Here is a 19,373-nt window from a genome sequence, read left to right on the forward strand (position 1 = left end):
ATATTTATATCCCCCAGGCATGTATGTATTGTTTCGTATTTATTATCAGATAATATATGTCATACAAGTTGCTCATGTGATAACGTGGAAAATTAACATCCTAAGAAATAAATACAATTTTGAAGATATTCTCATAAATACCAGTATCCAAAGATATAAAATAATTAGAAAAGTTATTTACTCAAATTTACTTTTAAAGATATAGTTTTTATGAAAGAAACTTTGTTTATATTATACAGAAAGGGACTTTCTCCTGTATTACCGAACCTTAGGGTTTAAAGGTAAGCATCAACATAAAACAAAACTAAGATGATAAGTAGTAAACTCCTGGTCATTTATCAGCAAAAACTCCTGATGTTTTATCAGCAAAAAACTCCTGGTGTTTTATCAGTTATAAACTACTGATGACTTATCGGTACTTAACTATTGACAATTTACCATTTTTAAACTCCTTTTGTTTCTTTAAGTAATAAATTCCTGGTGTTTTATCAGCAATAAACTACTGATGATTTAAAGGTAATAAACTATTGCTGTTTTATCAGTAATAAACTCCTGATGTTTCATCATTAATAAACTCCGGATGCTTTATTAGTGATCATCTCTTGATGTTTGATGAGTAATTAAATAAACCTGTAATGTTCATCAGAAATAAACGCCGGATTTTTTATAAGTAATAAACTACTGGGGCAGTATTCATAGGAATCTTAATAAGTGAAAATTTTCCCCTAAACTCAAAGTTTTCCCTTAATATCATAATTTTCCCCTTAATCTTTAAGGAAAAACTAAAGTCTTATCCATAAAAATTCTAAAGTCAAAATTCCCTTAAATTCTGTCGAATTTATCCTTAACTTTTAAGATACCTCCTATGCTCCCTTAACTTGTAAGCGTTAGCTCTAACCAATATTTGTGCCTGAACGTCCTTTTATTGCTCTGAAAAGGTAAGGAGAATGATTAAACACATCATATTTTATGTCTAGTACACCGCTCCGTTTTTTATTTACCCGTCAATAGGGTCCGTAATATACCGTACATACGAAACAGACTTTTAGCCATGAATGTTTTATCAATAATAAACTCCTCCTGTTTTAACAGTTACCAACTACTAGTGTTTTATCAGTAATAAACTACTGATATTTTATCAGTCATAAACTCATGTTGTTTTATTAGTTACAAACTTCTGATGTTTTATCAAAATTAAACTCCTGATGTTTTAACAGTAATAAACTCCTAATGTTTATGTTCTGATAGTAATAAATTCCTGATGATTTATCAGTAATGAACCACTGATGTCTTATCAGTTATAAACTCCTGATGTTTTATAAGTAAAAAAAACGCTGATGTTTTCTCAATAATAAACTCTAGATGTTTTAACTGTTATAGGTTACTGATGGTTCATCGGTTATCAACTACTGATGTTTTATAAGTAATAAACACCTAGTGTTTAATAATAATACACACCTGATATGTAATCAAAATTAAGCTACTGATTTTTTAAAAGTTATAAACCACTGATTTATATTAGTCATAAATTCCTGATGATTTATCAGTTATTAACTCTTGATGTTTTGTCAATATTAAACTCCTGATATTCTATCTGTAATAAACTACTGATGTTTTTACTGTTATAAACTCTTGATGTTTCATCAGTAATAAACACCAGATGTTTTACAAGTTATAAATTCTCCTAATGTTTAATAGTAATAAACCCCTGATGTTTTATCAGTCATAGATAACTGATGTTTATAAGTTATAAATTCCATATGATTTGTAAGTAATAAACTACTGATGTTTTATCAGCCAGAAACTCCTGATGTTTTACAAGTTATAAATTCTCCTAATGTTTAATAGTAATAAACCCCTGATGTTTTATCAGTAATAGATAACTGATGTTTATAAGTTATAAATTCCATATGATTTGTAAGTAGTAAACTACTGATGTTTTATCAGTTATAAACTCCTGAATAATCTCCTAATATTTTATCTGTAATAAAATCCTGACATTTTATATGTACTTACAGTAATAAAATTCTGATTTTTAATCATTAATAAACTCCTGATGTTTAATCAGTAATAGATAACTTATTATTATTAGTAATAAATTCCATATGATTTGTAAGTTTATTTGTGTGACGTTTTTACAGTAATAAACTACTGATGTTTTATCATAAATAAACTCCTGATGTCTTATTAGCAATGAACTCTTGATGGCTTATCAATAATAAACTCCTGATGTTTTAACAGTAATAAACTACTGATGTTTTATCATTTTTAAACTACTGATGTTTTATCAGGTATGAACTACTGATGTTTTTATAAGAAATAACCTCCTGATGTTTAATGAATAATAATCTCCTGATGTTTAATCAATAAAAAAAGTCCTGATGTTTAATAACTAATAAACTACTTTTTTTAAGAGTTATAAATTCCTGATGATTTATCACTTATTAACCACTGATGTTTTATTAGTAATAAACTCCTGATATTTTATCATTAATAATCTCCTGATATTGTATCAGTTATACAATCTGGATATTTTATCATTAATAAACTACTGATTTTTGATAAGTATTAATCTCCTGATGTTTTATCAATTATAAACTCATGATGTTTTAACATCGATAAACTGCTTATGTTTATTCAGTGATAAACTCATTTTTTAATAAATAAACTCCTGATCTTTTATCAATAATTAACTACTGATGTTTTATAAGTAATAAACTACTGATGATTCATCAGTTATAAACTACTGATGTTTTATAAGTAATAAACTCCTGCTATTTTATGATAAATAATATCCTGATATTTTATTTGTAGTAAAAAAGCTCGACATTTTATCATTAATAAATTACTGATGTTTATCAGTAATAAACTCATGATGTTTTATTGGTAATAAACTGCTGATGTTTTATCAGTCACTAACCCCTAATTATAAACTCCGGATGTCTTCTCAGTGATCAATTTCTAATGTTTGAACACCAAGAAACACCTGATATTTTATCAGTAGTAAACTACTTAAGTTTTATCAGTAATAATCTTCAGATGTTTTATCAATAATAAACTCCTTATGTTTTAACAGTAATCAACTACTGATGTTTTACCAATAATAATCTCCAGATTTTTATAAGTAATGAATTCCTGATGATTTATCAGAAATAAACTACTGATATTGTATCAGTTATAAACTCCTGATGTTTTATAAGTAATAAACTCCTGATGTTTTACAAGTAAAAATCCACTGATATTTCATTTATAATAAACTCCCGATGTTTTAACTGTAATAAACTACTGATGATTCATCAGTTATAAACTACTGATGTTTTATCAGTATGAACTCCTGATGTTTTATAAGTAATAATCTCTTGATGTTTTATCAATAATAAACTCCTGAAGTTTTACCATTGATAAACTCCTGATGTTTTATCAGTTAAAAACTCCCGATGCTTTATCGGAAATAAACTCCTGATGTTTTATTAGTAATAAATTCCTGATTATTTATCAGGAATAAACTACTTATGCATTATCATTAGTAAACTCCTGATGTGGACCAGTACTAAAATACTGATGTTTTATAAGTAAAAAAACTACTGATGTTTTATAAGTAAGAAAAACTCTTGATGTGTTATTAGTAATAAATTCCTGATGATTTATCACTAATAAACTACTGATATTGTATAAGTAATAAACTCCTAATGTTTATTCAGTAATAAACTACTTATGTTTTATCAGTAATAAACTCCTGGTGTTTTATTAGTAATGAATTCCTGATGATTTATCAGTAATAATTTACTTATGTTTGATCAGTTATAAACTCCTGATGCTTTATCAGTAATAAACTTCTGATAATCATCATGTTATAAAAACATTAGACATACTTACTACATGGCACAATAAATTATTTTTGAATTCAATTTTATCAAGGAAAAAATGTTGACACATGTTTTATGTTAAGAATAATTTTTTACAGAAATTTGAACGAATGTGCACCCGACGTATCTTGAATCAATAACAAATTTAAGCATATTTTGTAAATTTATAAGTTATTTTTGTCCCTGACGAGACCAGTTCAAACACATCAGTTCTTTATTTAATTTGTTGGTCTAAAAGATATTTTAATATATGAAAGTCTTGGTATTGCTTTGTTATAAATTTACTTTTGTGAAATATGAATATATCGATATAATGTTTTTATAAACAATATGCATGTGACTGTTAATGACTTCTCCAATTCCGTTTCTCGACATTTATTCTAAAGTTTAAAACTTAAACATCAAATATTGAAAATAACTTTAAAGTCTGGTGCTCAAAGAAAATATTTTTCATTTTCCAATATAGGATTTGCAATGACAAATGTCGGTCTTTGTTATGGGAGCCAAAATGACTTCGCTCAGACCTTGATGCAGTATGGTAATGTTCATTTATTAAATCAATTCAAACCCGGAAAACAAAATGCTTATTTAGTTTTACCATTATATTGAAATTTTTTATTGTACTCGTATATTTCCTTAATTGGCACGTTTGAGATCCTGCCCTGTGAGTCTGATAAAAAAGCACACGTACAGGTCTTCTTTCCCTATCTGCCTAGTAAATACCTACCCTGAACAGTGTTAACTAGATTTTACTCTAAGATAATATCTTATTACGTGATTGTTTTCACCTCTACTTGTCCTGAAAATTATATATTCGTACTCTTTTTGCTCTTACGATCAATCATTATCTCATTTCAAATTAAAGTCTTATCAGGAAACACACTAATGGTTTGTATACAAATTAAAAACGCACTTGAATTATTATCTAAATCGTTATCTGAATCATGCTATAAAACTTTAGAGGTTATTTCGAATAATGATCGTGGCTAATGGGAATGACCTGCAATGAGCGACATTTGTCGGTTATTATCAGCAATGTCCCCTCAGATATGCCTTTTTTACGTGTGCAGCAGTTATAAATTGCTTTACCAAATACTTTATATAATAAACAACCTGATTATTTTGTTCTTTTCTTTCTTTCTTTTTTTTTTCTTTCTTTTTTTGTAATTAGTAAACAAATGATTATTTTAGATATAACAGAAAGCTGAAATACCAGTTTGTTCATATCATGTTTCTGTTGTTTTAAACCACTACTTATTCAGCACCGCCTTTGTTGGTGTTTTACACCTAAAATGCTCTTAATCTAATATTTAATAATATACATGCTTTCACTTTCTAAAGAAAATAAAACTGAATGTGTCTGCATTTCTTTCATGTATAACAACTTTAGATACCTTACCGAATCAGGAAATAAAAGACAAACAGATGAGTCATTGGCTTTTACTGGATATGGGCGGAATGTTCTTTGTTGAAAGACTCAAATTCCCAAATTGTGAGTAAATAGAAACTATTTTTATTGATGTACTAGTCGTAAAAATCTTGTCAACGATTATTAAGATACGTACTAACAGAGAGATTAGAAGATTAGATTATAATTGTTTTATGTTTTTTCTACAAATTTGAGATACAATATCATCGGGTATTTTGGAAATAAATATTTCACGAGTTGTTGTAACCATAAGTTAGATATATACTTTTATTTCCTCCATATTTGGAGAGCAAAACATATTTACAATTAAATACATTGTCATATCAACTATATATACATATGCATAAACAACATTAACTTTACTTCTTTTAATAATGCACAAACAAACATTACTATATAAACATTTCGACTATTAAGCCTTAATTAAACATTTTAGAATGACAATAATTCAATCAAAATGATGATAAGTAAAGAATTTTGTTTTTTATTGTAATAAACAGTGGTTTTGACTGTTCTCCAGTTAAATATCGTATATCTTATCCTCTGGCGTTTTGAAAATAAATATTGCACGCATTGTTGTAGCTATGGAACAGGATTATATTTATACCATGAGATGAAAATAAATCCTGGTTTTATAAGAGTATATACTTTTTTACATAACGATTTGAACAACTTCTCTTTATCATGATAAGTTTGATAAGTTTGATAAGTTTATTTTCAATATTCCATAAGGCTATATAGCCCATGAGGATATACAATGCATTTTAATATGGCAAGACAGTATATAGCATAAATGTACAAAACAATTTAAACAGCGGAGAAGGTTTACAAATAATTAAATGTCTTCCTAATTAGTATGACATCAGATATTCTTACCAAATTCCACTTGGGTATAACTTTAATTTTACTATGAGAATTTTTTCAGATATTTTATAACAAGATGTCTACGGTTCTTTCAATCGAAAATTATATCATACTGTACCGCATAAAATGTTAATTTCGAGGAAAATGTAACATATACCCATGTGAAATTTCACATTGCACAAAATGAAAATCGAAACTCTATTCTATAAGCACATTTAGTCTAAATTATATAAGCATTTGATAATAACATGCAATATATAGTATAACAAACTCACCCCATTACATGAAAAAATAACTACTATGAATACACGCAACTGCACCTACACTATATACTTAACTCACAAAAGATATTTCATCAAAAATAAGTGAGGGATTCTTGTCAATAATAATATCTTGATCTTGTCGAAACGAAACACAAGATCAACATATTACTTTTACATTCACACGAAATAAAAGTTTGTTTACACATTTGATATCAATCCAGGTACAATCAAGATATAAAGCAAAAAGAATGATTGTGTATAAGTAAGATACAGTACCTAACTTGTATGATAAAGTTGACCTTGTCAATATTAAAAACACAAAGTCAACTTATGTAATTTATATCACTTTAGTGTATCTTTAATACATTAATACTTTATCAATTTTACCTGTTTTACATATCAAGAAAACATACACAAATCAAGAAACATACAAATATCAAGAAACATACACATATCAAGAAACATACACAATATCTGTATACTAACTATAAATAACTATAAATCTATATAACTATTTAACTCTGCTTACGAACTATATATAATTTCTCTCCTAATCTGAAAAGCTCTAGATACAAAATTTGCAAGTTTTCGAGTTAATTTTTCTTTATCTGTATTTAACAATTCCAATAATTTTTGCATATTCGGGCGTCTCCAATAATAGGACGGGATAAAACGTTGTCTCAATTCAGCATATACATTACATTCTAATATAAAATGAAATTCATCTTCTAAAATACCACATGCATAACAGATTCTTTCATTTATAGGTGTTACTATTTGGTTTCGTCCATCTACCAGTTTCAATATGTAATCTATGTGAGGACACCCTCAGACGTGCTAGTTCGCAATAATATTTTTTAACATTAACTAAACTGAGGTATGGTTGCAATTTAAAACATGATATTTGTCTGTAAAATAGTGCTCTACTGGAATCCTGTAAACGACTTGACCAGTTTTGAACAAAATGATCTCTTAATCTTTGTTTTACCACAAATAAAAACATATCAATATTTCCAACACTTTGCATAAGCCAGGCGTCATGGAACCCTAAAGAACACAAAAGAGACTTAACTAAGGAGCACCAATTTGCTTTATTAGGATGGTTTTCGAAATCAGTTTTCAATAGATTATACACTTTATATACATATTTGTTACTTTTTGTATGAATAATTTTTATCCAATATTTCAAAACATTATAATGTCGAAGTACTTGAAAGGAAACTCTACCAAGCTCACCATAAACAAAATCGTTTTGAGTGCTTTTTTTCACACCTAAAAATACTTTTGCAAAATTGCATATGCACTCTTTCTATATTGTTACCTGTAACAAAACCCCCAAACTTCGCTACCATAATTCAAAATAGGACTAATCAGTTTATCAAATAAACTCAAGTCTATGCACAACAGTAATATTAATAAATCTATACAGATATTTATTCATTGGAAAATAGCTTTCATCGCTTGACCTGCAATAGTTTTTTTGTGCTTCTGCAAAAGACCCTCCGGTCGTGAAAACTATACCTAAATATGTAAACTTACTGACAATTTCAATAATAGAACCTTTATACATGAAATTGCAATTTTCAGGTACTCTTCCACCTCTTCTAAAGATCATTACCTTAGTTTTAGTAGGGTTTACACTTAGTTTTCCACCTATCGCAGTAGGCTGAAATAATATTTAGACTTGTTTGTAACTCATCTTTGGTATTAGCAAAACACTACAATATCATCAGCATATAAAATTAAAATACTTTAAACATATTAACATCTATTCCAGGAACATCACTATTGATAAAACTGTCTTCTAAATCATTTAAAAACATGGAAAAAAGAAAGGGAGATAAACACTCTCCCTGACGGACGCCTAGTGAACATACATACTCATCACTTAGTTCATTACAAAACTTTACTCTTGCTTTTTACTGACGAATACATTGAACGTATGATATTTAAAATGTGACCACGTATGCCAAGCTTAATCATCTTAAACCACAGGTTATCTCTAACAATGTAATCAAAAGCTTTAGTAAAATCGATAAACGCACAGTAAAGTTGTCTCCCATTATTAATCATGTGACTTATTAAACCATGTAGCACAAAAATATTATCTACAGTACCCATATGCGATCTAAAACCTGCTTGGGCCTCAATATAAACACTGTATTCTTCTGCCCAGTTTGACAGTCTATTATTTAATATTCGGGTAAACAATTTTCCAAGAACGTTTAACAAAGTGATACCTCTGAAATTATTGACATCATTTAAACTACCTTTTTATGTAAAGGAATAACGAAACCTTCTGACCAACTTTCAGGAAAATATCCAGTCTGAAAAATTTTGTTAAATAATATAAGTAATGAAGGCATTAGCATTTGTCTACCATGTATAAAAAATTCATTTAAAAAGGCATCCGGGCCACCGCTTTTACCAGATTTTAACTGTTTAATAGCTTTTGTTATCTCCAAATCACTTATTTGTACATTTAATTCATCAAACAAAACGTTAAATTCCTCTCTTTCATATCTTTCAATAAAAATATATAACATCTTCATCTGGTGTATAAAATGGATCGTCTGGGTTATTCACAGCCTTAAAATATTGAGCAAAAGTGTCTAATTGTACATTTGACTGCTTAACACCAGCAGTCCCTTTTAACATATTCCAATAGAGTTTTGCATTATTAAATTTAGCTTGTGTAAGTTTCAAAGACTCAGCTTTGTCAAAATCATATCTACATTTCCTAATACATGTTTTATATTGTGACCTGGCATTAACTAAACTAATTCTATTTTCTTCGCTTTTATTTAATCTAAATCTATTCAACATTCCATTAAAAATAATTCTCTTTTCATGACAATCTTCAGTGAACCAAGGCTGATCCGAATATACTGCATTATCTTTATTATTAACACCGATATTTCTCTTAAACAAAGGGGACGCAACTTCGTCCACGATATTTGAAAAACTATCTACACATTCATTTATATCATGCATATCCACAGCAGAATTTATTTGCACGTTTAAACAATTAAATTTCTGTCTAGATCTTTCTGACAACAATTCATCTGTATAAACTGATTTTAAATTACCTGACCATAAATATTTATAACTAACATGATCATGGCTATCGCTTATATCTACATTAATAGGATTATCAAATTCAAGTACAAAATTGATTAAACAGTGGTCCGATAAAATATTCGGTTCTGAAACATCAAAACGTTTAACAGATTTTAAAAGATTTTGCGTACCAATAACATAATCAACTAAACTAGAGCCTCTATGGCCAACAAAAGTATATCGCCCCATTCCCTTATCACTGCCGACAATATCATGTATTTGCTTAAGTTTTAATTAGAAGAAAGAAGTCCTACAAGTCACAAGTGAAAATACGGAAAATATGTTTAAATGCAGTGAAAAAACTTTTTTACGTGAAAATACGGAAAATGAAATATGTTTGGACTGATGTATTTCCTTTATTTGATTCTGTGGTAAAATAACTTGAATTGTTTTTTTTTAGATTACAGTAAATTAAGTTGGTGAGCGTGGTTAATTAAAGTCATTTCTGCGTGTACGGGGGACGCATATGGAAATTGTCTGCAAACATCAATCATATGTAGGATCAGACTTTAAATTAAAAGTTATTTATCTGATGATTAACAAACTATTTAAAATAGCTTTTATTGTTCTATCTGTTTGATTCATCAATATATTTGTAGACCCTTTAATCTAATCGGTAAGTGTCAAGGAAGAGTTACGTTCCTTACAGGATGTGACGTAAATTGGCGATTATACTATACAGACCGCGCGGAATGTTAGCATACGGAAAATTTAATGCGTTAATACTGATCGCTCAATTTGGTTGATGGTAATATGAAAAAAAAATGACTTATGCATACATAAATTTTATATCAAGACATTAAAAAAATATACCAAAACAAAGATTAAGATTAATTCTTGCTACAGTGTAAAACAGTGGAATTTCAAAGTGAATATATCTATCGGAGTTTCTTTAATGCCAGGGCAAAAAGCTAGTAACTAATCAAATTTTAATATTTTACTTCAATTACCATATATAACTTGAAATGGTCATTATCTAGTTTTCTGTGTGATTTTCTGTCATTTAGAAAATTTCGGCATTTTTATGTGACTTGCAGTTAATTATTACGCAGCCGTATTTTCGAAGCTACAGAATACTTACATTTATGAAACACAAAATAGCTCTGGGTACTGTGTATAGGCAAGGTAGTACGATTTAGCTGCCTTATAAACACGGTGCAACAATGTTCTTTATTAAGAATCAAACGAAAATTGTAACAATGATCGGTAACCTAGCCATGATCTAGTTTTGAAACAGGGTCTTTTAAATATTTGAAAGACATCGATAACATTATTATGGTAAACATTTTCATTCATTTGGCCATACTTTTTGTATAATATCTTATTCAATTACATAATTTTGGCAATTTCGAATTCAGTCTGCCCATCTTACAATAGTATACTTTAGTATCGCATTGCAAAAAATGTAGATAAAATGAAATTAGTAACAACTTAACTTTCATGCTTGTACCTTTCTTCAAATGTCGGCAAACAATTTTTTTCCGATATGTTATTTTCATTGTTTTTTTTTACATATTTTCAGAACAAAAATGAGAACTTGAGAACGCAAGTTTTAACCTTTCAATATGCCCTATATAATATCGCATTGAAAGAATGAAGGTAAAATGCAATTAGTAGCAGGTTTAATATCAATTTGCATGATTGTACCTTTCTACAAAAGTCGGCAAACAATTTTTCTTTACCCATGTTTTTTTCATTTTTCCTAAAAGTCAACCACCCGACCAATATGACTAAACCAACAAAACTGATTAGACTGCAACGATGTGAAAACTTGCATGTCTCGATCTCAGAAGGTTAAACAGAAAGTTCAAAGCTTTTCCAAAATAGCTCCTTGTAAACGATCTTTGAATAAAATACCGTAGATATTAAGGCTTTTTAAGTAATGAACGAAAGCCTGAACTATGTCAATTTTGATATTTAAGTTTACAGGTTTGGTGGATATAGAAGGATGACATTTATAAAAATCTTGATAGGAAATGACAGATATGCAATGTTTAGAACAGGATCAATTGAGGTTCCATATGCAATTATATGGGACATCTACAGCATTTTAGTAGCTCATTTTCGAAAGTAAGTTACCGATACATGTATAAAAGTATCTTTTTTGTTTCGCTCTCGCAAGTCCATTAATGACTGGCATTACTTTTTTGGTTCAAAGTTTGAGTATGTTCAGAGTATTTTAAAATGTTGCAAATGCATCTTGTAAAAGGCACATCTTGGAAATACAGTACCGTCATATAAGCTCACATGATACAAAAGTCAACTAAATTCACAGTAATATACTGTAACAGTTTTGCATGTGGCAATTGGTACACAAACTGTTTAACTGTTTTTATATTGCATAATACTAAGTCACATGGTTTGCGTAAATCAACTTGAATAGTGCAAAATATTTATTGAACCTTTACTTTAAATTGCTGAACATGCTAAGTGAATAGACAATGTCATTATTTAGCTGAACATAACTTAAAATGTTTGGTGAACAATTGAAAAATAACACGAGTAAAACGTATTAGTAAACCAAACTGAATTCCTGAAATGTATACACTAGCTGTTTATTTGCTTGTTTTTTATTGGGTTTTACGTCACACCGACACAGTATAGATGGCGACATTGGAGGAAGAACGGGCACCTGACCATAGCTGTAAAGATGGCCATTGTTATTAAGTTAAAGGAATTTCTAATCAAAGTACAACAGCTGAGCTTTTTTTTTTGGTTTTATTAACCTGTCAGTTGCACTCAATGCACACAATATATTAAAATTCGATAGACTTACGGTAAATGTCATGAGATGTACGCAGTAAGATGTTTTTAAATTTAATTTATTTCTATGAAATAGTTATACTGACCATTATAGCGAGAAAGGGTAAACTACGGGTTTTTAATTTCTAAATGTCATACGTGTTGTCAGATCGAGAGCGCGAATGTCTATATTTTTTTCTTATTTATAACTTTTTTAACATAATTGAAACTATGATTGTTTTTAATATGTTCTGTACTAACTTTGGTATAGTCTATACTCTTTTGAAATAAAGTGTATTAAGAATAAATACTTAAAATTCATTCGGATTCAAATAAATATATGTTATTTCAGTCCGGAAAAAATACAATATAAAACGAGACAAAACAGTTTTTCTAAGTTGCTTAATATTCATGTAGACAATTTACAAGCACTTGGTCATTTTCATTAAAATATACTCCAAAAATAAAAAATAGGTCTAAAACAATAGCAAAAGTAAGGATTGAACCATAGACCTCTGACATATTAGGTAATCACTTCACCGACTGTGCTATTGGAACAGAAGTAAGATCGAATATTTAAATGAGTGCTATAATGTATTCATAATTGACAGATTCAATAAAATCAGACTATACTAAAAGCATTAGGCTTGGTTAGACTGCCCGAAACTACAAGCTTAGCTTGGTAGCAGAGAAAAATTGCTTCCGGTTTTAGCGGGTAAGGGGTTAAATTATATGAAATATATCACATTTTTATGTTTATACAGACACATGTACGGAAGGTATATCCTATTGATAACAACAGATAAGGATGGCTTAGAAGATTTGATAAGCAGTACTTCCGGCATTCAAGTTGTAATTTCTAAAGCATCCTTAACGAGTAAGAAACTCATGTTTACACCCTTGTTAAATATTAACTGATTTGTCTTTAACTGTGTTAAATTCCCTGGGATTATAGAATTCAGCTTTTGTCGGTGCTATGGGACGTGATGAATGTTGCAGCGACGTATCCAAAACCGAGCCTGCATTTTTATACGCTTAAACAATTTCGGCGTATATTGTTGTCTCTCTATTCGTCCGTTCGCTTTCATGGGACATTAATAATGTGGCTAGAGGGACAATAGGTAACTGTTCTTTCTCTTTGATGTTATTATTTCTGTAATGCTTTTATGTGGCTTTTCTCCTTTGTGTGGCTAAAAAGATTAATAGAGAGAAAAATAGAGAAGCCACATAATTACTGTCCCGTTAGAACTTCTGTCTGTCCGTCCGTTTGTTAGCAGGTTTTCTTGTCCTGTCTATATTTTTTTGAACCGGTGGAAGGAAATTCAAACTACTTGACAGAAATGTTAACCATAATGAGACGATGTGCAGAGCGCAGGTTTGACCTTCCTCAGGTCAAGGTCAAGTTCACTCTTAGTCATTTTGTTTCAATCCGGTCTGTATCGTTTGAACCGATCGAAGGAAATTAGAACTTTTTCGCAGAAATATATCTTATATTGAGACGGTGTGTAGGACACAAGTTTGGACTACCTACAATTTAAAACGGTCCCACCCCGGGGATTTTGATTTATATAGACTTATATAGGAGTTTTCGGTCTGTATCTTTTGAACCAGTGGAAGGAAATTCAAATTACTTGGCAGAAATGTTAATCATATTGAGACGATCTACAATAAATAAATGTATATTGCAATCTCTCTTTGTATTCCTTAATCCAAAACTGCGTTCTGTACATCATCTCAGTACTATAGATAAGTTTAAATATATATCGTCCCAATATATAACATTTATATATATATTGAGATTCCTTAATAGCACCGGAAACAAAGATGAAAATTGCAGACTCTGATTATGATAGTTGATTAATTTTCTTGACTAAGGTATTTCAATATCATTAATATCAATTTTATCATATACCTTACGCTTTATAAGATAAAATGAGATAATGTTTGCCTAACAAGTTTGAAAAATGTTACCAGCTTCTCTCAATATTGTAATGCCATCTTTTAATTTAAGAATATTTTCTAATTATATATCATTACTTTGGAAATAAGGGAAAAGATGGTAAATATCAGTCACATTTTTAATGAATCTATATCAATAAGATAGAATTAAAAAGAAAAAAATGTAAAGATGGTAATAACACACTGCCTTTGTTTAAATTAAAGTTTGTCCGGTGATTGTGTGACGTAAGACAAGAGCATAGTAACTTATTCAATTGAAACACACATTTAAACGTTTTAATTATGTTATCCCCACTCATATAAATTTTAAAGAGTTTGAACATCAAACTGGAATAATATCTGTGTCAAAAGTAAATGTTAATAGCAAGTTAATTTACTTTTTTCGCAACATTTCAGCTCAGAAAGACATATGTAATAATGATCTTGGAATGCAGGACATGGGTATAACGGACGCGCAGATATCGGCATCATCTTGGTTAAATCAATTTCCACCTGAAGCAGCTAGACCGTTTCAATCTGGATGGTGTTCTGACATAAATGATGAAAATCCCTATATAATGGTAACACCGTTTTGATTTAATCTGTTTTAATGTATAAATAAGAAAAGGACAGTTTGTTTTGTTTCAGTATATGATATAGTATTTCCCCTTTGAAACACCAATATAGTACATTAAAAGCTGTGCTACCTCTGGAGAAAAAACAACAACATTTTTTATCTCGATGCTCACTCGATGAAACACTTTATCAACATTATACTACTCAAGTTGTTTGACTTTATAACAGGGATCTAATATTGTTAGATGAATGTAATAGCTATCAATAATGAATTCAAAAGCAAATTGTATCAGTTATGTGTCTGTTAACCTTTGGTGAAGTTCGAAACAACAGCTTTGGCCCTCCTTATTTGTTTTTCTCTATATTATCTGTTATGTTGAAATCGGTATTCCTATATGTAAGTCATTACGAAGTCGATCCATTTTCTGATGTGTGTTGGCTGATAAACGTTAATCAAATAAACAAAATCAAAGGTAATAGAAGAATAATTATAATAGTGAATTATTTATATCGAAATTCTTTGACATTAAGTCCTTCGAGACTCGAAACGTTTTAGATGTGAACACAGATAACTAAATCAGTGTTTACAATTATTGTGTGATTGTTTTCATCTCTGTTTAGAATGCATGATACACTTTATTCATATTGCTGCTTTGTTCCTATTGTTGACTAAACCTTTAGCCAGATTACCATTCTTGCCTTTTTAATGCAGATTGATTTGCTCAAAGATACAACAGTAGAAGGTATTGTGATTTGGAACTGGGAAAAACTGACAACATCTGTGAATAAGATGATCTTTAGTAAACGTTATTTACCGATGGGTGCAAGAACCTTTAGTATTTTTCACCGGTCATCCAAGAACACAACCTGGACAACAGAAAAAAATAGAGTAATTATAAAAACTTGTTTATCTTATGGACCTTATAAATTGCAATGTTTGTCAGGACCGGGTAGTTAAAAAAATGATAAAAAGTTAACCACCGGTTAAATTCATTATACTGTGGTAAAAGTTTGTCTGTTGGATAAATACTGTTGCTCAAAATTTGATTTCTTAGCATTGTATAAAAATCTTCTAACGTTTAGCGACTTAGTAGTTTTTAAATCAAACAATCAGCAATCACGTTGGCAACAAAATCCGTAGGCAATACCAGCATAAGCGTTGCAAGCATAAATAGATAGCTAATGGTGTTTTTCTATTATAAGTATAAAATACCCACTCATCTGACATAATTCATATTTTTCAGTAAATTGAAACATTTTTTTGCAAATTAACGTTCTTTTGTTTGTTATTCATTTTCTTTTTAATCTTAGGACTTGTTTCAATTTGAAACATTGCATCCGACGGTTGATCCTCAAAAGATAATATTTGAAGAGCCTCTCTATACACGCTTCGTAAAAATTAACATCATTCAGCCGATGACAGAGGGGTTCAAATGCTTGAGATTTGAACTGATTGGTTGTCGAAATGATGGTAAGAAATAATAAAAAGTGCAATTTGAATCAAGTTTTGTTAATGTAAATACATTTTAAAAGTCATTGAACGACGTCTTTATTTATATGTATTCTTATTCTTATTATTATTTTTATGATTATTTTAATTATTATTATTATTATTATTATTATTATTATTATTATTATTATTATTATTATTATTATTATTATTATTATAAGAAGTTGAAGGAGTGGTAGTCATCATCATCAATATCATCATCATTCGTCGTCATCATCATTCATCACCATCATCATCATCATCATCATTATTATTATTATTTTTATTATTATTATTATTATTATCATTATTATTATCATTATTATTATTATTATTATTATTATTATTATTATTATTATTATTATTATTATTATTATTATCATTATTATTATTATTATTATTATTATTATTATTATTATTATTATAAGAAGTTGTACTAGTGGAAGCAGTTTTTGTTTTATTTTTAATTTCAGATGCGGCAAACTTTCCTTTATTATTGAGTGATTATAGAACAGAATACGGAATTTATATAGGAACATCTCTGACTAAATTGGTATATCAGGAGACTGTGCTAACAAGTATTAACTACCCCGTTTCCTATCAGCCTGGCTTAGTATATTTCTGGATAATAAATTTTAAAGATGAAGGATTTGTAAAATTAGTATTCACACAAATTGCATTGAATGTTTATGAGGTATGATTCTTTATGATATTTGATGATAAAACACGCACACACGCACGCACACACACACACACACACACACACACACACACACCAACACACACACGCGCACACACACACGCACACACACACACGCGCGCGCGCGCGCGCACACACACACACATACAAAAGCACATGCGCGTATGTTTACGCTCAAGAACATGCATTGGCCCTATCTTAAGAGCTTTTGTCAACAAAAAATTATTTTGTCGTTAAATGGAAATGTTAATATGTTAAATGACTCCTAGATAAAAAAATGAAACTAGTAATCTACTCAAGATTAATGATCTCACAGTTAAACTATTGTGAATTTTAAGCTATAATGTTTGATATTGAAACCGGATATTGTTTTTTTTGCCTGTAAATATGAGATAATGGAATCGAAATTAATCATTTAGAAATTAAGAAAGTTGACTTTGATGAAGTTCATTACAATGTGATCATTATATCATCTATGCATTTATTCATTAGATCTTCAAATCCCAGGAGTGTGAGTGTATTTTAACATTTGAAACATACTGTGTTTATTTGCTTTATCATGGATATTTGAGTTAATTAGTTTAAAATTGATAACAATAAGTACGTGGATGATAAATAATTGTCTTTGATACTTTGATAATTTACATTACTCAAACAGAATTGCTTTGGCACTAATTTATTATAATATTTCTGGTATTTTAGTACAACTTTTTAGTGTCATTTAATATCGAAATTTCTTATTGTCAGCACCATTCTAAACAAGTCATTGTTTTCCTCATCAACAGGATATCAATAGCAACCCCAATGCTTGTAAAGACATAATACAGCTTCGTGATGCATCCAATGTTTTTGCGGAGACTGACTATTTGTACAACAACCGCATATCGGTCTTTGAAACAAAACACAGTGAAATATTGATGAAATTCACCTCTTGTCGGATGTTTTCTAAAATAGTAACAAGAGGCTATGGATTCAGAGCTGTTGTCTCCAAACAAGGTATGCTAAAAAAACAAATCGAGCTATTTTAAATACATGAATTTCTGTGTCGAGCTAAGGTAACATATTTTGAAAACCAAGAAGTTTTACGCCAGGAATCTTACCATATCAAAATATAGTTTAAATGAAGAAATGAGGTGTAAATAAATCAATTATAATCAATTCATATATTCAAATGATTTACATATTATTATATACTAGTAATTAGTTGATTTAAGTTTGGAATATTATGACAACATAATTCCAGTTATCGCCACTTATTGTCTCTGTCAAGTTAGTATTTCATCTGAATTCTGAATTCTATGTTAGATATTTTTCACATACCTGCACAAATTAGTACTCTCTTCTTTTAAACTAATGATTTACAGGATCCCAATATGATATTCTTTCGTTTAGTCTAACTCTTAGCAATCTTAAGATATAAAATGGCTTTGACCAACTTTCAATTGGACATAACCATTCCTGGATTAAAGCAAACATTTTAAAAGTACTGACTGAATAGCAGACAGTGAAGATAATCATCAGGCGTAACAAATATGCCTTATTGCCTAGCTAGAATATATGGTGGCACTTTGTGCGTTGTCGCACATTCGTCGTGCCGCCCGGTCGCTAGCGAAGCTCGCCAAACAGCGCATTGTCGTGCGGCGCGTTGTCGCGATGTTCCCTTGTCGCTTGGCTTATATACGAGGGTTGTCCCAATATTCTGTGACAAGATTGTTTAACAGCTAAATAAAACAGATACGAATTTGATATTTTAATTTGTTATAAACCCATATAATTTAAACATTTTCACAAATTTTCATAGATAAATATCAAGTAACAACAAAAATATGCCATAAACACCATGGCAACTAACTGAATCGCGGCGCACGTCCAACGTCAAAGGCGGCGTTAAATCTATATAAGGCGCCTTTCTCAAATACTCTCAATGGCTTTCAACACAATAATGGTACCCATAAATTGTCAATTTCTGACTTAAATCATGTGGTTGTTAATGTCTGTTGAATGTTTGGATGGCATACATTAATTTTTGCTATACGCGAACTTCCGGTCTCGTTACACCTGTTTTAAGCTGTAGGAAATAGGCGACGAAGATCGGTCATTCTTTCCGTGTTTTCCTTAGTTTCGCTTTTTGTAGCGCAAAACTCTGGTTTCGTTCATGCCTTTTGTACACAAATGCTCAGAATATGTTGCTTAACTGTTCTATTTGGTTTATTTGTTGAAAATCGTAACATGTGTAATCTCGATATAGTCATGAAACCTGAGTGACCTGTTCACTGCGCCGCAAATTCTTCGAACGTCGCCATTTTAACTTTCATATTTTATATGAGATATTTTCATTTATTCGTATCTTTTTCGTTTCTTAAGTTATTTAACTAAAATTTTCAGA

At 29.7% G+C, this 19,373-nt stretch overlaps 1 protein-coding gene across 1 annotated transcript in view; it reads left to right on the forward strand.

Annotated features, from left to right (window-relative positions):
* LOC132735187 (uncharacterized) overlaps positions 1–19,373 on the forward strand; it is a gene marked incomplete at its 3' end in the record, with an annotated part of 41,020 nt that overhangs the window by 11,949 nt on the left and 9,698 nt on the right. The window contains exons 4-9 of the mRNA XM_060722111.1: positions 13,049–13,161; positions 14,640–14,803; positions 15,511–15,687; positions 16,110–16,269; positions 16,761–16,981; positions 17,773–17,983. Coding sequence (XP_060578094.1) covers positions 13,049–13,161; positions 14,640–14,803; positions 15,511–15,687; positions 16,110–16,269; positions 16,761–16,981; positions 17,773–17,983 — 1,046 coding nt within the window. The remainder of the gene's footprint in view (positions 1–13,048; positions 13,162–14,639; positions 14,804–15,510; positions 15,688–16,109; positions 16,270–16,760; positions 16,982–17,772; positions 17,984–19,373) is intronic.

Source organism: Ruditapes philippinarum, unplaced genomic scaffold (assembly GCF_026571515.1).
Source record: "Ruditapes philippinarum isolate M1 unplaced genomic scaffold, ASM2657151v2 ctg1516_1_1_1_1, whole genome shotgun sequence".
NCBI lineage: Eukaryota > Metazoa > Mollusca > Bivalvia > Venerida > Veneridae > Ruditapes > Ruditapes philippinarum.